The sequence below is a fragment of the Elephas maximus genome, chromosome 2, assembly GCF_024166365.1.
Source record: "Elephas maximus indicus isolate mEleMax1 chromosome 2, mEleMax1 primary haplotype, whole genome shotgun sequence".
NCBI classification, from domain to species: domain Eukaryota; kingdom Metazoa; phylum Chordata; class Mammalia; order Proboscidea; family Elephantidae; genus Elephas; species Elephas maximus.
Genome location: NC_064820.1, coordinates 214,243,381 through 214,269,731, shown reverse-complemented (window position 1 = coordinate 214,269,731; position 26,351 = coordinate 214,243,381). Strand labels below are relative to the sequence as shown.

The 26,351-nt window shown below is 52.6% G+C and overlaps 1 protein-coding gene across 1 annotated transcript; it reads left to right on the top strand.

The window, feature by feature from the left end:
- The first annotated feature begins 700 nt into the window (after window positions 1-700).
- On the top strand, window positions 701-24,886 carry DRG2 (developmentally regulated GTP binding protein 2). Its single transcript, XM_049874735.1, has 13 exons — window positions 701-859; window positions 5,859-6,019; window positions 14,226-14,315; window positions 14,596-14,656; window positions 16,390-16,480; window positions 16,832-16,904; window positions 17,028-17,118; window positions 18,056-18,153; window positions 18,482-18,558; window positions 19,831-19,919; window positions 20,743-20,801; window positions 22,981-23,034; window positions 23,413-24,886. The coding sequence occupies exons 1-13, from the start codon at window positions 796-798 to the stop codon at window positions 23,497-23,499; spliced, it is 1,095 nt and encodes a 364-aa protein (XP_049730692.1). The 5' UTR covers window positions 701-795; the 3' UTR covers window positions 23,500-24,886.
- The last annotated feature ends 1,465 nt before the right edge of the window (window positions 24,887-26,351 follow it).

Here is a 26,351-nt window from a genome sequence, read left to right as displayed (position 1 = left end):
CACGGCTCAGGAACTTTCCACAAGCTGTGACCTCGGTTTAGAAACTGCGGATGAGAATGGCAAGCTCAAAGCTTGCAATGGGCCTTACCTAGCCCAGAGCCAGCAAACAATCAAACAAACAAACAAAAAAAAAACCCAAGCCCATTGCCTGCGAACTGAATTCCGACCCATAGTGGCTGTATAGGACAGAGTAGAACTGCCCCATAGGGTTTTCAAGGCTGTAATCTTTTTTTTTTTTTTTAATCTTTAGGGAAACTGCCACATCTTTCTCCTGCGGAGCAGGTGGTGGATTCAAACTGCCAATTTTTCGGTTAGCTTAATCACTGCGCCACTAGGGCTCCTTTTACATAAGGCAGTAATGCTAGATTGCAGCACTCGGTTATGGTGATAATGGGGACCCGCTTTTAACCACTACACTAAATGACAGGCGTTGCCACCAGGCGTTCAACTCAGAGCCTTTTCTCTACGCCACCAGAACGCTGTGCCTGAGGACCCACGATTTAAGACTCAGGACAGGCCTACCGCCGTCTACGCCACGGCCCCGCCCCTGTTCGGGTCGGCCCCGCCCCGGCCCACCGTGGCGGCTCCCAGTACCTCCGAGCAAGCTGGCGGAACTAAGAGTGTCTGGCGCTGCGCTCAACGTCATCCGCCCGGACTCTGAATCCCAGAGCACCGGGCGCCCACAAGCACGCTGTTCCTCAGTGGGCTTCCGGGCGCGGGCTGCTACACTGCCGCCTTCCGGCCGAAATTCCCGGTGCAGGTGCCGCCGCCGGTGGGCCCATCTTAGCCGCCGCCATGGGGATCCTGGAGAAGATCTCGGAGATCGAGAAGGAAATCGCTCGGACGCAGAAGAACAAGGGTGAGGGCCGGCCCGGTGTGGCCTCCCTTTCTGCCCACCTCAGTTTACCTGTCTGCAGAATGGGGGAGCAACCTCACTGGGGCGGGCCTGGGAGCCTCAAAGAAGTGCCAGACAGGGGCTGAGGCCTCCCAGCGCCCCCGAGGCAGGGCCTGGCGGGTGCGGGTCTCACGACCCGGTCTGACTGCAAACGCCTCTGGGAGGTCTGCTCAATGCCAGACCGGTGACCGACCAGAGAAATCCAGCTCACAGAGCAAGCCCTTAACCCAGAGAGAGGCAGGGCCGGGGTTCGAACCTGGGTCTCCTAGTGGTTGGGTCTGGGGACTTTGTGCTGGGAAGTCCTGAAAGAGACTTCTAGGAACAGCCGCACCCAGCAGCTGCGAGCCTCGAGGTGGAATAGAGGGAATCAGGACGCTGGGGTCTGACAGGCCTGGGGTTGACCCAGACTGCGAAGCCTTGGACACTCAACCTCTTTGAGATTCAGTTTCCTCATCTGAAAATGGGGATAATAACCTCTTGCCCACCTTAGCTCACAGCACTGTTAAGTAGGGTTTGCAAAGTGCTGGGCTCATGGTGAAAACTCAATATTTAAAGTAAACACCCCAACAGAGATAGCACATAATGAAGCCCCAAAACTGGCTTCAGATTATAAGGGCTGGAGAACTCAGAGGAGAGGTGAAGCGAGAACACTGGTGAAACCCAAGAAGCCTTCCAGGAGGAAGCGGAACTTGAGCTGGCTGAGGGGAGGATATTCCAGGCGAGGGACACTGCTGAGGCAAAGGCATGGGAGTCAGGTGAGCATGGTGTGTTCATAGGTAAGTGAGAAGAGCCATGTAGATAGCAGGAGGGACAGTAGGTCCAATAGTGGGAGATGTGATGGGGCAAGGTGGGTGAGGCCTCATGCCTGACGAGTCCAGCTGTGTGGTGGTTCAGCATTAGAGGAGTAGGAAGCGAGGAGCACTAGGTGCTTGATCTCAATGTCCGTCCTCCCTTGGCTCCATTCAAGTCTGAGAGCTGAGGAGTTGGGAAACTGAATCTCAGCATTTTCTTCTTTCATTCTTCTGTAAATCTTTACTGCGCCCTTGCTATGTACTGTGATTAAAGCAGTGAACACAACAGACACGTTCCTGCCCTCATGGAGCTGGCCTTCCAGTGGACAATTCGTAAACCAGTAACCAGATAAACAAAGTAATTCCACAGTGATAAATGCTGTGAAGATAAAAAAAAACAAACCCAATGCCGTAGAGTGGCTGTGAAGATAAACCAGGGTCATATAGCAGAGTGCGGAGGGGTGGGGAGGGGGGAGTGGCCCTACATAGATTAAATGATCAGGAAAGACCACTATGCCAAGGAGACATTTGAGCTGAGACCTAATGAGAAGGAGGAACCAGCTATGCAAAGATCTGGGGGAAGACTGTTTCTGGCAGAGGGAGAGCTAGTGCAAAGGCCACAAGGCAGGAGTGAGCTTGGCTGTTCAAGGATTAGAAGGTCTGTGGCTGCCACACAGTGATGGGAGATGAGAGGACATGAGTCGAGACTGAAAGGGCCAATCCCACAGAGCCTCACCAACCACGGGGAGGACTCTGCATTATGTTCTAAACAGTGGGAGCCAGTGGAGCGTTTTAAGCAGGGGAGAGACAAGGTCTGGTCTGTTTTAAAAAGTTTCTCCCGTGTGCAGTGTGGAGTGTCATCTATAGGGAGGTAAGGGAAGTGGTAGGGAAGCCCCGAGGGGCAGAGATGTTGCAGCTTGGCCTCAGTGGTGGCAGTGGTGAAGGAGGAGAGTGAGGTAGAGGTGATTAAGACCTAGTCCTTCCCTTCAGAGATGCTCAGAATCTTATGAGCTGGACCACAGGGAGGCATCTGTGAACCTGACTGTTGCCCATTCTTGACTGTGGCATTCACATGCTAAAACATTTCCTGAACATTGCCCTGTGCCAGATACTGGGGATACAACTGTAACTATAGCAGTCTCAGTTCCCGCCCTACTGGAGTCAGACACATAAAGAAACAAGATACTTTCAAGTAGTGATAAGTGCCATGAGACAAATAGGATCATGGTCCCAGAGGGGCAGGGGTGGTGATGGTTACTGTGTTGTTGTTGTTGTTGTTAGGTGCCATCGAGAGGGCTCCAACTCATGTCAACCTTGTGTATAACAGAAGGAAATGTTGCCTGGTCCCATATTGTCTTCACAGTTGTTGATATGTTTGAGTCCACTCTAGGGGCCACTGTGTCAATCCATCTCATTGAGGGTTTCCCTCATTTTCACTGATCCTCTACCAAACATGATATCTTTTACTACAGATTGGTCTTTCCTGATGACGTATCCAAAATAAGCAAGCCAAAGCCTCACCGTCACTTCTAGGGAGCTTTGTGTTTGTATTTCTTCTAAGTTCTTCATGTTGTTGTGAGGTGCTGTTGAGTTGGTATTGACTCATAGCAACCCCATATGACAGAGTAGAACTGTCCCATAGCGTTTTCTAGGCTATAATCTTTTTGTTGTTGTTGTTATTGTGCTTTAAGTGAAATTTTACAAATCTAGTCAGTCTCTCATACAAAAAGTTACACACTTATACACACCTTGCTATGTACACATAGCTGCTATCTCATAATGAGACCGCACATTCCTTCTCTCCACCCCGTATTCCCTGTGTCCATTCAACCAGCTCCTGTCCCCCTCTTCCTTCTGATCTCCCTCCAGACAGGAGTTGCCCTCATAGCCTCTACTTGACTCAAGAAGCTCACTCCTCACCAGTATCATTATCTATCTTATAGTCCAGTCTGATCCCTATCTGGAGAGTTGGCTTTGGGAATGGTTCCAATCTTGGGCTAACAAAGGGTCCAGGGACCATAACCTCCAGGGTCCCACTAGTCTCAGTTCTGGGCTATAATCTTTATAGAAACAGATCATCAGGTCTTTCTCCTACTAAGCCACTGGGTGGGTTCGCACCACCAACCTTTCAGTTAGCAACTGAGTGCTTAAGTGTTGTGCCACCAGGGCTCCTTTGTGGTTACTGTAGGTGATAATAATAATAATAGCCAGCCTTTACTAGGTGTTTACTATGTGCTGGAACCCTGGTGGTGCAGTGGTTAAGAGCTATGGTGAGCTACACCTGCTAACCAAAAGATCGGCAGTTGGAATTCACCACCTGCTTCTTGGAAACCCTATGGAGCAGTTCTTTGTCCTATAGAGTCGCTATGAGTCGGAATCCACTCACAGCAACGGGTTTGGTTTTTGGTTTACTATGTGCCAAACGTTGTTCTTAATCCTTACAAAAATCCAGTGAAGTGTATTTTGCCCTTAAACGCGCTGCCATCAAGTCAATTCCGACTCATAGCGACCCTACAGGGCAGAGTAGAACTGCTCCATAAAGTTTCCAAGGAGTGCTTGGTGGATTCGAACTGCTGACCTTTTGGTTAGCAGCCATAGCACTTAATCACTATGCCGCCAGGGTTTCCATTTTGCCCTTAGCATTCATATATTGCAGATCAGGAAACTGAGGCACAGGAAGATTAAATAACTTTCCCAAAGTAAAACAGCCATTCATAGTAGGGTGGGGTTCAGACACAGGCTGATTGCAGAGTATAGGCTCTCAACCTCTGCTTGCCCAGAACCTCAAATAAGCAGGAGCTAGGTTGAAATGGAGTGAGCAGCAAGTGCAAAGATTCTGAGGAAGGCATGAGGTCAGCATATTTCGAAAAAAACAGTGGCTGTGGCTGGAATGTAGTGGTAGAAAATGTGGTTGGAGAAGTTGCCAGGGGCCAGGTCACATAAGGCCCTGCTTCTCAATCTCGTCAGACCAGGACCCCTTTTATAGCAAAGGTTTTGTAACATCTCCTTTATTGTCCTCAAATGAAATTCCCAATTAATAGTATAATTTATGGGCATATATAGTTTTTCAAAAATCAACGTAGTGGTCTAATTGTAATACAAAGGAAGAGGAAAAGAAAAATAATTTATAATAAAAATAGTTTTAATTCACACTGGAGGAGATAACAAAGCTGTCAGATGCTTGCACCTCCAGGTGGAATCACTGTGAAGGTGGCAGCCCCAGCGCAGCCCAATGCGGGTACCCTGTGTTGGTAACTTGGATACTATACAAGAGGCATCACTGTTGGCAGCATGGTTTTCCAAAATGGTGAGCAGTTCTAGGTCAAGTTTCAAACAAAACATAGCCTTCCCTTGACATACCCCTGGAAATTTCAGCATATATTAAAACTACAAAAAAATGCCCTGTGTTTATACCTAAAATAGAGTTAGATTCTAGGCTCCAGTGATCTGAAACCAGGCTTTCCCTCTGTGGGTGTCTTGTTGTTGTTAGCTGCCGTTGAGTTGGCTCCAACTCATGGTAACCCCGTGTACAACAGAACGAAACATTGCTGGGTCCTGTGCTGTCCTCAGAGTCATTGGTATGTGTCCATTGTTGGAGCTACCGTGTCAGTCCATCTCACTGAGGATTTCCCTGACCCTCTACTTTACCAACCCTGATGTCCTTTTCTAGTGATTGGTCTTTCCTGATGACATGTCCAAAGTAAGCCAGCTGAAGTCTTGCCATTCTGCTTCTAAGGAGTGTTCTGGTTGAATGTCTTCAGGGACATGAAGAGTCACGTGGAACTTGGGATGGTTCTTGACTGTGTAGGACTGACTCAGACCTTGTAGGGCCGCTGGCTTCCCTGCCCCTTCCTGCTAAATGCCAGCAGGGGACTTCATTGTCTGAGTGACATGGAAAACATTCCCTGGTGTCTGCAGAGTGCTGGGAGTGGTGCCATTGCTGCTGAGAACCACTGACATAGGGCCGGCAGTTCTCGCAAGGAGCCTGGGTTTATTCTAAAAGAAGTGAGAAGTGGGGGTGCTTTAAACAGAGCGTGTCGCCTCCCCGACAGAGATTGCTGTCTGGTTCTAGTGCTTCCGGCCAGGACCTACTCATACACAGGCCTTATCTGACCCATGGGGCTTGGATACCCTGGACACTTACCTTCCGTGTCTTGCTTTTTGTCTTTTAGCCACCGAATATCACCTAGGCCTGCTGAAAGCAAAGCTTGCCAAGTATCGGGCTCAGCTTCTGGAACCATCCAAATCGGCCTCGTCCAAAGGAGAGGGCTTCGATGTGATGAAGTCAGGCGATGCCCGCGTGGCACTGATTGGATTTCCCTCTGTGGGTAAGGTCAGTGATGGTCATTGCTGTCTGTGTGGGCCCTGGGGGGAAGGCAGGAGGCCATTTCCTTTCACACAGACAACTGTCTACACCTCCCCTCACCGCCTTCCAGGGTTTACTTCAGGGACAGAGAAGACTCAGTCACCCCTGCCGCCCCCGCAGTTTTGACCTCCCTGCTTACCCTCATGCACAAGCGTGTGCGTACTGAGCATACCCCATGTGCAGGCACTGGGCCAGTACCGGAGACACAGCAGGGGATATGCAGACCAAGCCCCTGCCCACACAGAATTCACTTCTTTGGGGAGAAAGGGCAGTAAACAAAGGAAGTAAAAGACATGGTCTATCAAGTGGTAAAGTGTGCTATGGAGAGACAGTGGTGAACATGGGGCTTCATTAATCTTTGTAACCAAGTCCAAGAAGCTTCTCTGCTTAGGTTGTGAGCAGAGGCCTGAAGGAAGTGAGGGAACTGGCAGATTCCTGGGCGCAGAACGTGACAGACAGAGGGAAGAGTGAGTGAAAAGATCCTGAGACAGGCGCTCACTTAGTGTGTTCAAGGGATTGGGGTGGCTGCACCTGAGTGAGTGGCAGGAGGCAGTAGGGAAGGAGTCAGAGAAGATAGAGGCCTCAAGGGCCACTGGAAGGACGTGGGCCCTCTCTCTGAGTGAAGAGGGAGCCGCTGCAGGTTTTATTCTAGAAGGTTTCTTCTACAAGCTTCCGAGTTTAGCATAAGATCCTTACTGGTTTAATTTTTATACAAGGGTCATTTAGGGTTTTGAGCAGAAAAGGGACATGAGTTGACTTACTTTAAAAAAAAAACAACTTTATTTTAGAACAGTTTTAGGTTTATGGAAAAATTGAGAAGGTAGTACAGAGGGTTCCCATATGCCCCACACCATCTCCCCTGCTGTTAGCATCTTACATTAGTGTGGTCCACATGTCACAACTAAGGAACCAATACTGATCCGTCATTATTAATTCAAGTCCATACTTTATTCAGATTTCCTGAGTTGTTACCAGTTTCTGTTCTAAGATCCCACTTAGGACACCAAATTACCTCTAGTTAATCATGTTTCCTTAGGCTCCTCTCGGTTGTGACAGGCTCTCAGACTCTTCTTGTTTTTCATGACCTCATTCTCTCTGACCGCCATCACAATCGCACAGCCGCCACACATACATGCACGTATCATGGAGTCATACCTAGATCTGTCACTTGCAGTTGTAGTTTTATTGTGAGTATCTACCAGTTCATAACTGTAGGTGATATAGTTATTTCGTAGTAACAGTTCTCTTGTCTCCATCCCCCACCAATGGATATCTGGGTTATTGCCAGTCTCCTGCTGTAACACACAGTGCTGCATGAACTTCCTCATCCTAGTGTCTTTGTGCCCTTGGGCGTGTGTCTGGAGGAAGCAGTCCTAGAAGTGGGCCCACTGGGTCAGGGATTTGTGGGTTTTAAAAACAGCCAGTGGCCCCTCCAGTTAAGCTCTGGCTGATTCCATATGGGGACCGGCAGCAAGTATTTCCTGATGTCCTCTCACCAGTGCAGGCAGTCTCCAGATTGCAAATGAATTCCGTTCCTGAATCTGTATTTAAGTTTAATTTGTACATAAGTCAGAACAGTTAGGTACGGTTTGTATCTAACGTCAGTTAGTCAAATGTTTGTCTTAGTATATAGAATGTAGTATATGGTATATGGTGTACCTCTCTATGAATAAAAAACATCAAAGAAACACTTCCAGATACACTAAAACATCTTTAACCTCATAATATAGTAGTAATAATAACGTTTTGATGTGCATCACAAAGTAGCGCCAGTTTTGGTATTATGAACCATCGTTTGTACCTCAAATTTTTAATGTGATAGGCTTTATGGGCATTGATTGGAAACTACAGCTTGTATATAAGTTGGACATTTGTAACCCAGAGACTGCCTGTGCACGTTTACAATGTGTCAGAGCTGGGCCGTGTGCTGGGGCAAGTAGATATTGGATTCTTACCTGAGGGCACTGAAGTGCTTGCTTATCTTCAGGAACGTTCTCCTCCAGTGGGGTTTGGTCATCAGTACCCAGCTGCGTGCCTTTCCTCCATGTCCTCTCTTGGGTGGATCAGGAAATAGTATCATTTTAGTAACCAGCAGAGCCAGGTAGAGTTAGGATGGAAAAGTCGCCATAAATGAAAGTTATAAATACGTTGGGAGCTAGCTGTTATAGACTTAGTGCCTTAGTAACCTGAACAGGTGGGTATTATACGCACTTGACTGAAAGTCCAGTTTCCCGCATCCTAATCCTGTGCATCCGAAGAGAAGAAGAAAAGTCTCTGGACATCAGCATAGGTGTGGCCAAGCCCCTGGCCTCCATCAGACTTTGACTCGAAGATGAGTTATTCCAGTGTGGCACACTGCAGTGCAATGGGTTTCTCTTTATATATGGCCTGTTTGCTTTGGGTTTGTAGTTCTGCCAAGATGATTTGCTAGGCCAGTCTTGCAAAGGGATTGGTTAGTCTGCTATGCAAATAGGGTGTGTAAAACCCTTGTGGGGTTTTTTTTGTTTGTATGCAGATTAGGTGACTGTGGCCTGCCAAGGGGATTGGTCAGTTCATGGTCTTGGTGAGGAGGTTTATAAAAGGGCCAATCCCACAGAGGTTGAGGGGGACCTCACTGCCATTAAGAAGAGTCTGGAGTGGAGCACGTCCTTTGGACCCAGGGCCCGTGCTCTGAGAACCTCCTAGACACAGGAGAGAGAGCTATAGCACTGAAGATGGCTGGAGATAATGGGAGATGGGTGCAGCAGTGCGAGCGGCACGAACCAGGAGACCGGTGCAAGACAGCTGCAGTGGGCTTGCTGACCCATGGAGCAAGAGGGCTGAGCACCTTTGGGCAGGAGGCTTGCTGGCAGAGTGGGCTGCCTCCAAGCACTTGTCAACAGAGCCAAAAGAGCTGTAACACTTGCCCAAGCAGGGTAGAGGCCCAAGAGAAGGCCCAGCGATGGACACGGCCAAGAGAGAAGGCCTGGCAATGGGCAAGGCCAAGAGAGAAGGCCCAGTGGTGGATATGACCAAGAGAAGGCCTGCCTGTAGGCATAGCCAAGAAGAAGCTGAAAACAAGCTGTCCTGCTTGAAGAACTGAATTCTGTCTCCTGAGTTGTATCCTGTTACTTCCAAGTTGATTCTGATCCCAAGTTGTAGCCTGTTAAAAACCAGAAAACCAAACCCATTGCCATTGAGTCAATTCCGACTCATAGTGACCCTATAGGACAGAGTAGAGCCGCCCCATAGAGTTTCCAACGAGCATCTGGTGGATTCAAACTGCTGACCTCTTGGTTAGGAGCCACAGCATTTAGCCACTACGCCACCAGGGTTTCCTGTAGCCTTTTACTTCCCTAATAAACCACATAATTGTGAATATGGTCTGTGAGTTCTGTATGGCCATTGCAATGAATTATCGAACCCAGCAGAGAAGTAGAGAGTGCTGTGGGGGGTCGGCTGGTGTCAGAAAAGGTGAAAAAGTTGGAGACTGGAGTTATGTCTGACCTCCACCTCATAGGAACCAGCTTTGGACTGATCTTGGTTTTCCTCCCCGCTCGTGAATTTAGACAGCTTCTGAAGCTACTAGGTTACACACAGTGCTCACCACATTGGTTCTCTCGGTTTCCTCACTTAGTGAAGCTGCGAGAAGCCATCCAAGGACTGGGAGGAGCCAGGTAGGGACAGGCACGTAGAGAGCAGTGAGCAGGGACAACCAGAGAGGTCAGGGAAGAGGAAAACAAAATAGCGAGCACAGGTGGTTTCAGGTGGCCTGTGGAGAGCTGCCGTGTTAGTGACATCTGAAGGCACTGAGAAAGGGTTGTGCTTCTGCTCAGGAGGCAGAAACAGGCAACATAAGAGTGGATGCTGGAGGGATGGTCCTGGGCCATGACAGCGTTGCTTCCTGGAAAGAAAGTAGAGACTTTGAGTGTATAGACTGGGGGCCGGGGAGAGCATCCAACATCACCCCATCTTCCTCCCCTTGGAGACCTGGCCCAGTGTTGCTGTCCCGGGCCTGAACAGCTCTCCTTCTCGTGGCTGCAGGGCTTGGTCCATCCTTTACCATCAGGAAGTTCCCCTGGAACTGAACCCAGCTCTGCCTGTTGAGAGGGCAGCTGTGTGTTTTTATTCCCTTGGAATGTGGGGGAAAGGCTGGCAAGCTGATCCCTACCTCAGTGGAGGCTGTCATGAATGGAGGGGTCACAGAGCCCCCTGCAGTTATTATTCCACACCATTTATAGTCCATCCACTTGGCCCTTTACAGCTCTGCCTTAAATGTGAGGGACATAAAGCTTCAGGCCTGTTCTTTTAGTGACGGGGTACTCATGCCCCTGAGATCACTTAAGCTAGACACTTGGAATGGGGGAAGGGCCTTCTGCAGCCCCTCAGAAGGAGCTGACAGGCCACTGCAATAGGCCTCCACTCCAGCCATGCCTCTGCCCCAAGGGTAGAATACTCCCCATTCTTCACACTCTGTGTCTCTGGTCCTTTCTCATTTGCCCAATATTGTGTAATAAACGTTTCTAAACATACAGAAGAGTTGAAAGAACAAGTACAGTCTGCCTTCCATCTGGATTCGTTATTGACATTTTGCCATAATTGCTCTTTTCTGTACATATATGTATGTGTTTGGTGATCTATTTGAGAGGAAGTTGCAGACATCAAGACCCTTCATCCATAAGTTTTTTTTTTCCAATTCAGCTTTTTGTAGGTGTACAGCTTATTGACAGCACTTAAAATAATCAGCTGTGCGGCCTTACCCTTAATCGCTGCAATTTTTCTGTCACTAAACTGAAACTCAGTGCTCCATAATCAATAAACCACCCGATCTCCCCGCATGTGAGGATGGTGCAGCAGCAGGCAGGGTTTCGTTCTGTCGTCCATGGGGTTGCTGTGAGCTGGAACCGACTCCATGGCACCTAACAACAACCATTCCCCCTGCCCTCCTGCCCCTGGTGAGCACTAAAAACTCTGGTCTCTGTACATTTGCCTTTTCTTGTCTTTTTATATAAGTAAGGTCATACAATATTTGTCCGTTTGTGGTTGATTTATTTTGCTCAGTATAATGTCTCCAAGCCCCATCCACATTGTACCATGTATCAAGGCTTGATTTCCCCTACTGGCTGAGTAGTAGTCCATTGTGTGTGCGTACCATGCTTTGTTTATCCGTTCACCTGCTGATGGGCATTTAGGTTGTTTCCACCTTTTGGCTATTGTGAATAGTGCCGCAGTGAACATCTGTGTACAGGCCTGAGTCTCTGTTTCAAGTCTTCAGGGTATATACCTAGGAGTGGAATTGCTGGGTCATGTAGGAGTTCTATTTTTAGTTTTTAGCTGAACCGCCACACTGCTTTCTACAATGGCTGTACGATTCTGCATTCTCACCAGCAATGGATAAGGGTTTCAATTTCCCCACATCCTCACCAACATTAGTTATTTTCTGTTTTTTTTTAATCTTAGCCATCCTAATGGGAGTGAAATAGTATCTCGTGTGGTTTAGATTTGCACCTCTCTGATGGCTAATGGTGTTGAGCGTCTTTTCATGTGTTTGGTGTCCATTTGAGTGTCCTCTTTGGTAAAATGTCTATTCAAGTCCTTTGCCTATTTAATGGGTGGGTTGTCTTTTTGTTGTTAAATTGTCTAAGTTTTAAATATGTTTTTGTTAGTAGATTCTTATCAGATACATGGTTTTCAAAGATATTCTCCCATTCAGTAGCTTGTCTTTTTACTTTTTTCGAAAAGGTTTTGATGAACAAAAGTTTTTAATTTTTATGAGGTCCCATTTATGTATTTTGTCTTTTGTTATATGTGCTTTTATTATATTAGATAATCCATTGTTAAAAGCTAGGCCTGATAGTGTTGCCCCTACATTTTCTTGTAAGAATTTTATGGTTTTAATTTTCGCAATTAGGTCCTTAATTCATTTTGAAATTGTTTTTGTGTATGGTGTGAGGCATGTGGAAATCCATTTTTCCCAACACATTTAAGAGCTTCTTCTTTCCCCATCGAAGGGACTTGGCACCCTTGTCAAAAAGCAGTTGACCATAGATGTGTGGGTTTATTTCTGGACTGTCAATTTTATTCCATTGGCACCCCTAAATATTTAAGCTTTTATCTCCAGAGAATAGGGACATTTTCTTTTTAACCACAAACTGTTATATCACAGCAAACAAATGAACAGTAATCCTTTAATATCAACGAATGCCCAGACCATCTTCTGATTTCGTCAGTAACCTGAAAATGACTTTTGCAGCTGGTCTGTCCACCCTTGGCTCCATTTTGGGACCACATGTGGCTCTGTGGATTTTGTCCCTTAAGTCTGCTTTGATTTCAAACAGTTCCTTTTGTCATAGCCAGGCTTGCTGGTAGACCAGGCCACTGTCCTGAAGGAAGTCTGTGCCCTGAGTTGTCTGGTGCCTCCTGTTATGGCCTTGAGCTTGCTCCTTGGTCTGTTGTGATTTCTGTGAGCTGCGAGTTAGGTGTTTATATCGGTCAGGCTGCAGCATAAGAGAGGGTGGGCGCCTCAGTTTTCGTCACGTGAGGAAACAGCTGGTAGCTGGTTGGTACCTCCAGGACCACTAGATTAAGGAGACGGCAGCCTGTATCCTCCACTGTAAAGTTACATTTCCCCCCACAACTGAAAAGTAACCTGTGGGGTGTTAACTGCAGTAACGTACCAAATCCAGCCCTGTCAGCCTCCAGTTAGCCATATTGACACTCTGGATCATCCTTGCTTGTGTCCATTTTATTCGCGGTTATAAAATGGTGTCTGTCTAGTTCCCATCTTCTTTCCTTATTTATTAGCAGATATCCTGTAAAATAATGCTTCTCATACTGGGGGCCTGCCTGGTTCCCTAAACAACAGTCCCGCCTGGGAGGTGGGACAAAGGCTGTGTCTGCCCTTCAACTACCGTATGGTGCCCTCCATCTCACCAGGTGATGGGAACTGTCACAGTTTCTGACTCTTGAGCGTCATTACTCACTAGTTTGAGCCTTTTCTTTCGATTTTGCCTGCCAGCCTGCCAAGGACTTCTTTTCCCAGGTGAGAAACCCAGCTGGGAGAAGCCAAGCCACTCTAGGTGCTGAGGGCTGCACCTCAGAGTCTGGGCCCTGTGGGGAATATGGGCTCTCTGACCATGGGGGTCTAGGACCCTCACCCTCACAGGCCAGGCCAGTATCCCTGAGGCTGGCCTTCAGGACAGGGACCCAGTGTCTCTCTATGCCCTTCGGCCCCAGTGACTCTTCATTGTTCCCAGGTTTCCAGGTGGTCCCCAGAGCTGAGAGTGTTCACATGGAAGACTTGGTGGGCTTCCTCATCTGCCCCATTCTGGGTTCTAAGACTCTGTGGGCATGTGGCCAAGCGTTCCCCCAGCCTTCCCACCCCCAGCCATGGAGGTGGTGTCCCGGCAGTGCTGGCCCAGTCCCAGCTCAGCAGCTCAGGCTTCTTGTTCCAGGCCTGCTGACTAGAATAGGGGCCTAACTGGGAATCAGCTCGCTTCTTCTTGCCAGCCCTGCCCACTGCTGGTGGCTGGGCTCTCAGTGTGTTCCAGGCCTACGTGGCAGAGGCAGCAGTGCCCGTTTGACACTGAGGACACTGAGGCTCAGCGGATGTGGTTCCTTGCGTAGGTCCCCCCCGACCTCCCAGCCGAGCCATGGTTCCAGTCCCCAAGTGAACTGCATTGTAAATTTTCATACCCTAGCCCCCCGCCAGCTCCCCTACCCCTCATCCCCCACCTGTTTTCCTTCCACTGTCTCTCTCTGTTCCAGACTTGACGGTCTAACCTCCTCACACATCTCACCTCCCTGGGTGAGCAGCAAGTCTGGGCTCCAGTTTTTAGAGTGCTGCTGGGGTGCCACCTGCTGTGAGCTCTCTGGGCCCGGGTGGGTCTGGAGGGATGTGTGGAGTGAGAGAAAGGCCCTTGGTATATGTAAGAAACCTGTTTAGAAACTAGGTCTCTGTCCACAAGAAGGGCCTTGAGGCCACTGATGATCCTCCAGTGCAGGACCCTCTGGGCAGCACCAGAGGTGACATTCCGAGCACAAGCAGTTGTCCTTTTCACACCCACTCAGTTTACAGGCTAAGAGTGAGGACAGCATCTCCCTGCTGCCTCACCCCCAGCACCCGACCCTCAAGGATTCTCCAAGGAGACTGGAACGAGACACCTAAAAGGAATGACCTCTTTTTCTTTCCTAGTCCACCTTCTTGAGTTTAATGACCTCCACAGCCAGCGAAGCTGCATCCTATGAATTCACCACCCTGACGTGTATCCCTGGAGTCATTGAAGTGAGTGGAGGTTTGCTGGGTACCAGGAGGAGAGGGAGGGTGCTTGTGTTTAAGCTCCGTGCATGGCTGTCACATACGAGTGTGCATGTGTATGAGGAGTGGGCGTCCCCACAGAGAAGAGGCTCTGAACTCAGAGTCTTTGCCCAGAAGCCAGAATCGCATAGCCCCTGAGCTGGGGGCCATCGCGGGCATCAGGGGTTCAGACAGGCTCTTCCCAGGGTGGCAGTGGTGGGGTCTCAGCTGGCGCCATCCTCATCTTCCCCTTCACTCTGTGTCCTAGTACAAAGGAGCCAACATCCAGTTGCTGGACCTGCCTGGAATCATCGAAGGAGCGGCACAAGGTGGGAAAGGGAACAGGTGGAGAGCGGGCAGAATGGCAGGCTAGGGGGCAGGGCCAGAGCTCAGCACCCAGCCTCCTACTACCACGGGCTTGGGACGTGCTGGACACACTGGCCTCACTGTTGTTGCAGCTGGGCGTGGCTGTCGAGGGCTTATGGGTAGAGGGTGAGAGGCCCCCACCATAGGCCCCTCAGTCTCTACTTCTTAAGGGGCTTATATAGTTCAGGGGCTGGGGGGCAGGTTGTCACCCATCTTAATTCTAGAAAGTAAGGCCCAAGAAGTGAAATGACCCACCCAAGGTCACACAGCTCATAGGACAGGCTTGACTTCCTGCCTTCACTGCATTCACTCCATCTTGCTCCATTGGGTCCCAGCATGGAGTGGATACTTGTTAGCTGACCTCTTCAGACTATGCTCCTAGTTCTGTCGTCCTGCCTGTTTTGTTTTTTAATTTTGAGGTGGGAACCCCCTGTGACCTCTTATGGCAGGTGACGGCAGTGGGTGCGGGACTATGAAGCAGGCTCTGGCAGTTTCATAGGGCTGGTTAACAGCTTGTGGTGGGTGTGCACTTGCCAAGGGCCAGGACTTGATGCTGACCATTGTCTCAGGAACCCTCACAAAGGCCCTGTGACCTGGGCTGTATATTCTCGGGGGCAGATAGGTAAGGGCTTGCCCTACACCCTCTTGAGCAGTGAAATGGGTGAGCTGGGGCTCCAGCCCAGCCTCTCTGGTGCTAAGCTCCCCGCTGGTGTCCAGTGCCCCCTCTGCACCCTCCCAGCCCCCAATGGCTCAGCAAAGCAAGGCCTGCCTATTTGAGTGGGGTGGTGTGGGGTGAGGTGGGGCAGGGTGGGGTGGGGTGGGGGTGGGAGTGGTGACAGATCCCAGGAATCTATTGTCCCAGCCAGTGCGTCACACTGAATCTCAGGGACCTGGAGATGGTTGGGCTACCATGGGGGAAGGGCACTGTGCTTAGAGTCGACATAGTTGCCCAGGGAGGTCACCTGGCCCAACTTCCTTGTTCTCAGAAGAGGGAGGCAGATGCTGGTTTAAAGCCACAGCACCTGGATCCTGGCGCTGCTCCCTTGGTCCCTGACTCTCTGTGTGACCTTGGCAAGATGCTGACTTCTCTGGTTGCCTAATCATAATGGGGTCTGGCCTTTGTGACAGCTCCCCAAGCACCTCCTGTGTTTCCTCATTTGATCCATTCTACAGCCTTGAGTGGGGTCCTGTCAACCATTTTGCAGAAAGAACAAATGCAATTTCAAATCCTGAACCAACCCATACTAGCTTTATGATCAAGCCTCAGTTTTCTTTATCTGTAAAACAGGCATAATAATACCTACCTTACAGGAAAGTTTTGAGGACTAAGTGAGGAAATATTTATGATGCATTTAGCACAGGGCGTGCCACACAGCACTCAAAAATGCCAGTTGTTATTATCCTGCTTAGGGTGGTGGTGTTGTATTTCCTTCTAAAGTAAGTCTGCATAAACAAGACAGGAAGTGGATTAAAGAAAAATGCCAAGGAAGTCACAGCCCTGGGTGGCATTTGACAGATGTCACAGGTGTCTGGGGCATGATGGGCAAAGGACAGGTGTCTGGGGCACGATGGGCTGGCTGGGGGTCTCCAGGTCCCACCTGAGGTCATGGAGGAGTGCCCTGGGCTGTGAGCAGGGTGGGTGGGAGGCATCCCCGAGCCTCACCACGGTGTGATCGCATCCCTTCTGCCTGGGTAGGGAAAGGCCGTGGCCGGCAGGTGATTGCTGTGGCACGCACCGCTGATGTCGTCATCATGATGCTGGACGCCACCAAGGGAGAGGTGCAGAGGTCAGCAGGGGCGAGGAGGTGCAGGGGGCAGGCCGGTGTGCTGCTGCTGGCTTTCACACCGGGAGGCGGTGGCAGGATTGTCCGCGGTCTGAACTTAATGTGACCCTGCTTGCGCAGTCTCTCCACGAAGCATTTCCCCCAGGACAGAAGGGCCTTTGGGGGTGGGGCTGTGGGGGTGCTGGACCAGCTCAAGCCCAAGCCAGGAGCTCTTTGGCAGACTGTGGCCGGGGATGAAGTGGAGGAGGGGGTTGGTGTCCATCTGGGTCAGCAGGGAGACCCTGGGGGAGCCCAGGGCAGCAGGAGCCGGCCCCTGAGGGCGATGGTGAAGGGCTGTCACGGGGCTCTGCCTAGGTCACTGCTGGAGAAGGAACTGGAATCGGTGGGCATCCGCCTCAACAAGCACAAGCCCAATATCTACTTCAAGGTGAGGCCCTGCGACCTGCAGGCCGGAGGTGCCGGGGTGGCGGAATGGCTCCAGCCAGGGGCCAAGGCACCTGGACCTCTGTTGCCCTCATTAGCGGCTCCTCTTTCCTTTCTCCTCCTGCAGCCCAAGAAGGGCGGTGGCATCTCCTTCAACTCGACAGTCACCCTGACCCAGTGCTCAGAGAAGCTGGTGCAGCTCATCTTGCATGAATACAGTATCCTTCCCCAAGAGGGAGGCGAGGCCCCCCGGGACGGGAGGCTCATGGCCCCGGCAACAGCAGACCACCCGGGAAACCCTAGCCTGCCCCAGGAGCACCCTGCTCTGGCTCCCTTTGCCCAGAGCTCAGCCGTTCGTTCCAGGATGGCTTCCTGACTCCTCCCAAACACTGAGACCTGTGGTGTCCATTGAGAGGATGTGCTGCCCTCAAGGCCGACTCAGCCCTGGTGACATCTGGAAAACAGACGAGAGGGCTCTGGGAAACTCGCCCCGAGGAGCGGGGTTCTTGGCCCAGAGAAGCTAAGGCTGTATGAACACCTCAGGACTGGGACGAGGACCAGGGCTGTGTGGACACCTCAGGGACAGTCTGGGACAAGGACCAGGGCTGTGTAGACAGCACAGGGACCATCCGGGACGAGGACCAGGGCTGTGTGGGCATCTCAGGGACAGTCTGGGACGAGGACCAGGGCTGTGTGGACACCTCAGGGACAGTCTGGGACGAGGACCAGGGCTGTGTGGACACCTCAGAGACAGTCTGGGACGAGGACCAGGGCTGTGTGGACACCTCAGGGACAGTCTGGGACAAGGACCAGGGCTGTGTAGACAGCACAGGGACCGTCCGGGACGAGGACCAGGGCTGTGTGGACACCTCAGGAACAGTCTGGGATTCCACACAGGTGCTTTGAAGCGTCTACCAAGTTTTTTTGTTCTGCCTAATAGCAAAGATTTCAACTATTTGTTGACCGAGACTTTTATATATTATAGTTACTTTCAAAGGAAAGAAAAGTAGAGGTTCTCCCAAGCCTTAAAATCCCATAAAGCCTCTCCAGCACATATGCAGTGGTCCCTTCCAGCCAGCCCATGGTCTGGGCTCTGCCAGCCAAGGGGCGTGTGGTGTCGCTGGCATGCAGGCTGCCCTTAATCCCAGCCCTCAGAGATCTTCAATGCTGAAGTGCTCTTCCGGGAAGACTGCTCCCCTGACGAGTTCATTGATGTCATTGTAGGCAACCGTGTGTACATGCCCTGCTTGTATGTAAGTGCTGCTTGCACCCAGGACCTGTGGGGGTGGGAGCCTAGGTCCCCAGGAGTCCCTCCTCTTGCCCCCGCTGCCTTCTGTGCTTCAGTGCTGGGCAGGTATTGCAGACATGTACAGCTTGAAGCCAGGGTTCTAGCCTAGCCTGCCTCTCTGGGGAGCTGGTGCCCCCAAGTCCCTTAGCCTTCCCCCCAAGCCTTGAGCCAGGCAGGGAGACATCGACCTTTCTGGTCAGAGCCGTAGGAGGGCTGGCAGGTCAGTGACCACTGAGGGACCTTTCTGACTGCTTTGTTCCTTCCCCAAACCTCACCTCCACCTTTAAAACCAGGTGTACAACAAAATTGACCAGATCTCAATGGAAGAAGTGGACCGCCTGGCCCGGAAGCCCAACAGTGTAGTCATCAGGTGAGGCATGGTACCCTGCACACCAGTACCCCTGGCCGCCCCAAGGGGTGCCTGTGTTCTGATCAGTATGGCCATGAGGATGTGGTTCTCTCCAGCTCCACTTAGTGCCATACTGGCAAAGCCAGCCTGAGTTATCCAGGTGGGCTAGGTGGTGTCCGGCACCTTGGGTTGAGAAAACAGGTGGATTTCATCTACAAGGCTAGAGGTGCAGTATTTAACCACAGTCCCCAGGAAGGCCAGGACATGAGTACTCTCCTGGCATCTGCCCGACCACAGCTCAGAGGGAAGAGAGAGTGTGCTCGCGGGCTGCGGGCCCCACCAGGCTCCACTCCTTGTCCTTCTTGGCAAGCGGTGTGTTTACTGTGGGTTCACTGTACCCACCAAGGTCTTCTCTTTTGGGGTGTTCTTGTTCCTGTGCTTCATTTGGCTTGCTTCCAGCCCACAGGTGCTGTGTAGCTTCTCTGTGAGCTCTGCCAACAGTGGCAAGACACTTGGGGGACAGGCAGGGGTGACAGGTGCCAGTGGGGGGTCCTGGACCTGAGTGGGAGAACTGTCTCCTGGCAGCCCCAGCTGTGCACGGAGCATTTGTCCTGTGGGCAGTTCTGCATCCCAGGCCTGACGGGCTCCTCAGGGCCACCTCAGCGCCTGGCCTGCTGTGTCCCAGGTCTGCCAGGCTCCCTCAGGTCCACCTGAGGACTGGCATCCTTGGGGCACGGGCAGTGCTTGTACTGGGCTGGGCACCCCACCCCCTTACCGTGCTCTACCCACCACCACCCTCTAGAAGAGAGATATTTGCTTGGGGTCACAGCTGTAATGGCCAAGCCCAGTCCATGGGGTCTGGCTACCTCCAAAGCTGGGCTCCCCCTCTGCATGGTGCTGGCATCACTGCTGGACTGCCTGGGCCCCCAGTAGGGGGATGAGCTGTGGACAGCAGCATTTCCTGGCATCCGCCCACAGTGCCTACCACAGCCCCGCCAGTCTTCCATGGCAGGTACCAGCAGGAAAGTCCAACCTCTGGACGCCCTCTGCCAATGACAGAGCAACCCCCCTCCAGGAAAGATAGGTAGCTCTGGAGGTGTGGTGATGACCTGGGGCCAAGAGGCACTGGCAGCCGAGGCATCACGCTGCTGTCACAGTAATGGGCTTGTTTTCCCTACGGTGCCAGCTGGGCCACACTGCCTTGGGCCCTGTGCCCCAGCCAGGTGGCAGTTGGTCCTCCAGCCCCGGGAAAGTAGAACCCCGGCCTCTGGCCCATGGGTCCTCCTCTTGCAGCTGTGGTATGAAGCTGAACCTGGACTACTTGCTGGAGATGCTTTGGGAGTACTTGGCCTTGACCTGCATCTACACCAAGAAGAGAGGACGTGAGTCAGGAGGCTCAAGGCCATGCTCTGCACGTAGCACCCGAGGACCCTGGCCCAGCCCGCTTGGTGCCGTGCTGGAACCTGAGCGCTGCTCCCACCCCAGGCTGGGAGATACTTCTGTCCAAGTCTTTGTGGGCTGCTGGTCTTCAGGTTACCCGGAGTGGGGATGCAGAGCGCAGTTGATAGAAACTTGCCCTGAGTTCCCTACGGGTACAGTATTAACTTCCTTGTGGCTCCCTCCCACCAGGAAGTTCCACATCAGAAGCTTTAGGCAGCTGAGGCCACAAGAACTTAGCTTCTTGGCTCAGCATTCACCTTCCTACAGCTCTGAGTGCTCACAGGCCTCTATGCACATGCCCACATACCAGGGGGCCACATATCCGAAGGGTCCATGTACTTGGGGTGCTACATACCAGGGGGTCCATGTACCCGGGGGCCCGGTGGCAAGTGCGAGCAGTCTGCATCAGCCCTGACCTTGTCACAGGTGGGAGGGTGGACTCCCCAACTAGAGCAGCGGCTGTGGCAGTCCAGGTGCACCGCTGCGTGGCTGTCTCAGCACCGTCATGGTTGCCGGACCGCCAACAGCATGAGTCCTGGGTTTGGCTCATTCAGTTTTCCATGTTGAGGTCGATGTTGTGCAGAAGCTGACACGGGTCTATATGGAGGGTGTCCTGAATAGCGGGTTTGCGGGGCGAGGTTTAGGTTGAGGCCTAGGAGACCTATGGGGACCAGAGGAGCCTCTGCACCTGCATGGCTTTTTACAAAGCTGTCCAGGAGCAGTAGCCACACAGTTGACTCTCCTCTCATCTTTCCAACTATACAGAGAGACCAGACTTCACAGATGCCATCATCCTCCGGAAAGGGGCTTCCGTGGAGCACGTGGTGAGTGAGGGTGCTCCATCTGGGCCTCTTGGGGCTCTGTCTGCCTGCACCTGTCTGTCTGGGGCCTCAACAGGGGTAGGGCCCTCCCTCCAAGCCTCTTGGGGCTCTGTCTGCTGTGGCTCTCCAGCTAAGGCTCAGGCTCATCTTCGCTGGCCCTTGGATGAAGCCTATTATGGTGGCAAAGTGGCTGAGGGCCAGCCTGGACAGGCCTGACTGCATATCTGAGCCCCAGCTTCCTCTCCTGTAAATGAAGATAATGCTGCTGACTTCAGTGGGTAGTTAGGAGGACTGCATTTGAATGAGACAGAGTATGGAAAGTTCTCAGCCAGAGCACAGTGTCAAGGACAGCAGGTGCTGGAGCCAGGTGTGTGAAGAGGCTGATGGGGTGCAGAGGATGCTTTATCCCAAAGAAGCCTGTTCCTTCAGTGGTCACCTTGCCACAGGTGCCTCCCTCCCATGGCACCAACTGTCCTGGGTACCCTGGAGTACAAGTAAAAGGCCTGCCCCTGCCTCGGTACTTTATTATAGCATGGGTCCTGGCAACAGAGACCCAAAGCAGACAATCCAGGTAGACATTGGAGCCAGGCAGACCTGGGGTCAGACCTGAGCTCCTCCACTCAAACTGCTTCATGCCCCTCATCCGGGGGGGCTTATCTCACAGGGCCGTGGTGACGCACCGAGCCTACAGCCTGGCGGGGTGCTGGTAACCTCCCTACGAAAGGGTTGTGAATGTAAGCCCTGGCTGGCAGAGAGGGTACTGCAGGGCTCAGCAAAAATGAGAGTTTCTGAGGACTCCAAGGAAAGGGGTGTCTTGCAGTCCCCAGAGAAGTATGCTCTCTCTGTGTTGAAAAATACAGCCTTCTTGGATGAACTTCCATTCGCCCCCTATTGCTGGAAATGTGAATACCGAGAAATAATTCTGTCCACAAGAACAGTAGAGCATTTCAGTGGTAAATGGCTCCTACTGATAACGCTTGGCCTTAGTGTCAGACACTAGGGCATGGTGGGGACTGTGGCAAACTGGAGAGCACGCACGCGTGCACGCACGCGCACACGTCTGCCTCAGAGAAGCACCAGCTCAGTGCTCCAAAGCTGACAGGGTTTCCAGAAAAGCTGGGAATCCCTGTGACTCTGACCTGCTCTTTAAACATTGGCAGTGCGTTTAGTTTTTTTTTTTTTTTTTTTAATGTTAGGCAAACTGAATAGAACCTCAAACCCAGTTGCAGGCTAGAGCCAACCTCTGGGCCATCAGTTTTTATTCTGTGATGTAGGAGAGATGAGTGCCGGACTTGGATTTGTGGGTATCGGTACTAGTTCCTGGCAGCAGGACCCTGTTGTCAGGCCAGGCATCCTTGGTCACCCAGAGGAGATTGGTCAGGTTGGCTTCCCATGTGTGCTCAGAACGTTTTCTTGCGCCCTGTGCCTTCCTCTTTCCCCGTGGAGGCTGGGTTGAGGTGTTGCTTTCTGGCTCAAAGGGCATGTTCTGCCCAGGGTCTGTAAGATATGTGGGCATGTGTAGGAAAGCCAGACCAAGTTGTCCACCCCACCCCTAACTGTGCCTGACCATCATGTTGACAACCAGGGATCCACATTCTCAGCGGAAGAGTTGGCTGCCCCTCCAAGGTCTCCTCTGGGTTCCTGAGACTTCTGGTATTCCTGGACCTTCATCCCTACCCAGGAGTGCTAAAGGGTGCCTGCTGCCCTGGGGACAGTGTGGGGAGATGGGTGATGAGGTGCAGGAGGCACCAGGTCACAACTGCAGCCAAGAGGGCTGAGAGAGTGAGCAAGCAGAGGTAGGATGTCCTGAAAAGCCACCCTTGAACATTCAAGAACATCTTGAGAGTATGGGGGGAGGGCAGGCGGGGGCCATTTGTAACCAGGACCCTGACTGCCCTCTCTTGGGCTGTAGAACATTTCTAAGTTGGCATTACAGCTCCTAGAAAGACCTGGAAATGCGGTCTTTAGAACCACCGCAGCCATGGGTAGGGCTGTGTTTGAGTCCAGCAAGTGGTACCCGTTGATCTGGGGCCTGGCCACCTCTCACTCAGCAAGTGCTTTTTGAGCCCCTGCCTTGTGAAGCAGTACTTGCTGGCGTGTTGCCCAGGGCTTCAGGCCTACAGCGAGGTCATCTGGGGGCTGGGCAGATCTGCACCTCCTGTCTAACTCTTTCATCCACCAGTGCCATCGGATCCACCGGTCGCTGGCCAGCCAGTTCAAATACGCCCTGGTGTGGGTGAGTCTTGGGATGGGGCGGGGGGGGATTATACCTGACAGAGGTCCCTGGGTTATGCAGGGAGTGAGGTGTGGGGTGTTGTACCTGACACATGCCCTGGTGTGTCTGTCCCCTTCCACAGCATGTGTATGCTCACCTCCCCCACCTCGGCATAGGCTGGGCACCCCCTCCTGCTTTGAGATTCAGAGGTAGTCGGACCACTAAAATGGCCAGCTGCCTGGGACCTGTGGGGTTTGCCAGTTCTGGGCCCTCCCCCGTACACATCCCTGCCCTCCTCCAGTGATACTCCCCCCGCAGTGGAGTCCGTCCATCTCACAATGGCATGGCACCTCTGCTTGGAGCTCCTCCCCTCATGGGCTCCCTCTGCCCCCACCCCAGGGCACCAGCACCAAGTACAGCCCACAGCGGGTGGGACTGACCCACACCATGGAGCATGAGGACGTCATTCAGATCGTCAAGAAGTAGGGGCGCTGGCGCCCCTCCATCTCCCTAAGGAGTCAAACCACAGGGACACGCCAGAGCCCAAACAGGAAATACAGATACACATACCCCAGAACAGGTCCCTTGAGTCTCTGCTGTTTCCAGAAGTTTCTTCACTAGGCAGCCGGTGATGTTGGGGCAGAGAGAAGACAGTGGAGGCCTTGGATCTGGCTGGAGCTTTCCCTGAGACTGACTCTCAGATGTGGTTCTGAGTTGGAGCCCTGGGCCTGCTCCTTTGGGCACTGAGCGAGCAAGCTGCCCATCTGCCCCCCAGTCAGGGCCTAATTCGGATGCTCAGGGCAGGGAGCTGGGTATCCTGGGTCCCTGGCTGTGGGCTACTGTCAAGGCATCTTGTTCCTCAGTTCTGCCAGATTCTCTGACATTAGGGTGTGGGGGTTCCCTAGGACCAGAACCCCCATGTCCCTCACCTCCACAGGGCTGTACTGTGGTGGAAATCAGGGTAGGTCAGTGGCTTTGAAGGTCCAGTTTACTCCCTCCCAGACTGAGAGGTGTCTGAAGTGCCTCCCCTCTAAGCTCCCCCTGGGCAACCCACACACAGCACAAAGTCCCTGGACCTAACCCTGCTCACTGGGGCTGGGCTGTCAAGTTTGGGTTCTGTGTTTGCTTCTAAGCCCCCAATCTCTCAGCTTCTTCCTGAAATAAAGAACGATTCATGTTCCAACTGAGAGAAAAAGCTTGTACTTTTGCAGATTTGGTGACCTTTGCTGCCGGGCTGGGGCAGGAGGCGCAGCAGTGAGCCAGGGGATCACAGTGGGTCTGGTCTGGGCCCATGGGGGAGCAGACCCAAGCCTGGGGTGACAGGAGAATGTGAGGGATATTACCCTGGGGGATTGGTTTCAAAAGGCCAAAGACCAGACTCGGACACAGAGCAGGCTCCACCTGGGAAGGCCAGCACCTCCATGAGGCCCTGCAGGCCCAGCAGCAGAGGTGGGCAGAAGACCCTTGTAACCAGGAAAGCCCTGCTGCAAGAGTGAGGTGGCTAGATGCATTTGCTGCCTGTCCCAGGCATGGGGGCCTGGCGTGGTGCTGGCACAGCCTGGCGCCTAATGAGCCCTGCTGCAGGCTAGGGGTACTTTCCCAGCTTACAGTGCAGAGCTAGGGTTTGGACCCTGGTCTTTGAGACCTCTGAGTGGCAAGGCAGGCTTCCCGAAGGAAGTGATCCTTCGGGGGGGCCAATTGTAATGGGCTTTTGAGACTGTTGGGTGTTGACCGTCAGGAGCCTTAGCTCCTTGGGGTCCCTGGGCAGACCTGGAGTGTGGAGCAGGACCAGCTGCCCAGCCATCCAGGCTGTTACTAGCTCCCCTGTCAGCTGTTAAGGCTCCTTTCCGGAGACAAAACAGGAATAATAGACATCGTTAAATATACATGGGGCCCCAGGCGGTCGGTGTGGTGGGCTGGACCTCTCTTGCTTGCAACACTGAGCTGCTCTGCTGAGTTGATGTGCTCTTGGGCCAGTCTACAGGCCCTCCATTAGCGGCATGCAGGCGGCGAGCAGGCCACGGGAGCCAGGTAAGGGCAGCCTGGCCCTGGGCCCTTGGAGTCTTCCACTGGCCTACCTAGGTTGCAGGGGAGAAGAGGGAACAGTAAGGTGGCAGAGCTGGGGCCCTGCTCCTAACTCATTGTGAGACCTCTGGGCATCAGTTTCTTCATCTATAAAATGGGCATAATGCCCATGCAGTCCCCCTTTTGGGGACAGGGATGTCAAGACAGGTAAGTGTTCAGTGGCTTATCTCAACCCCTCTCCTGCCCCACTAAGCCTGGCTGGTGGAGATCCTTAAGTGCAGACTTCTTTCCCAGGACCAGGACTGTCACTCCCACTTCCTGCCTTACAGGTATGGCCTTGGGACCCAGGTGTTAGGCAAGTCCAGACCTCAGACTAGCTGGCTGGGAAACAGAAGATCTAGTGCAGGGCATCTGGCATCCAAGGCCCTGGCCACATGAGCCCCTTTCCTGGGCTAGGTTTGTGTGTCCTTGGATTTCTGGATCTGTGGTCAGCGTGTGAGAGAGTGGCACTGCCCAGGTCCCTGTGAGGCCAAGGTACAGGAGGAGGGGGGTGAGGCGGAGCCTCAGCGCTGGGGAAGTCCCCTAAGGGGGGCCAGGCCCCACCCCTCCAGGGCGAACTCAGGCTCAGGCTGTGCCCCACTGGCTCTTCTGGTCACTCACCCTCACTGGCTCCCTCTGGAGGGAGGTTCTGGCCTGGGTGAGTCAAAAGTCCCTTCCTGACCCATCTGCCTGGCTGTCCTGTGAAGGCCAACAACACCCCCTCCTACCCAGGACTCCCCAGGATTCAGGGCTGTGCTGAGCCCAGGCTGCAGACTGCCCCTCAGCATCCCCCTCCCCTATACCCCCAGACGAGGCCCCACCGGAGGCCTTGATGGGCTTAAGGGCAAAGGAGCCAGGGGTGACCACCTGTCCCTGCGTTCGTTTGTTCCTTCTCCACGTCCCTCATCTCAGAAACCCTCAACTCATTTGTCCTCTGAAAGAACCCATGGGGCCCAGCCTCCCCACCCCCACCCCCACCCCGCTTCTGAGCCAGCGCTTTTGAGGAACACCCTCAACCCCCTCAGCAGCTCTTCCCACCTGCCTTGCCCCTTGAGTCCCACACTCCCCACACCTGCTAACCTTGCTGTGGCAGAGGCCCGGCTAGAAAACTCCAAACAACCCACCTCCACTTCACCCCCTTCTTCCAGGATGGAGGATATCATGGCCTGGCACCTCCTCGGGGCTGGGGCCTTCACATCACAGGAGCGTCCACCGAGCTCTCTGCTGCTTGCTTTCTCCTGAGTGTCCTATCCACTGACCAGCTTAAGCCTCTC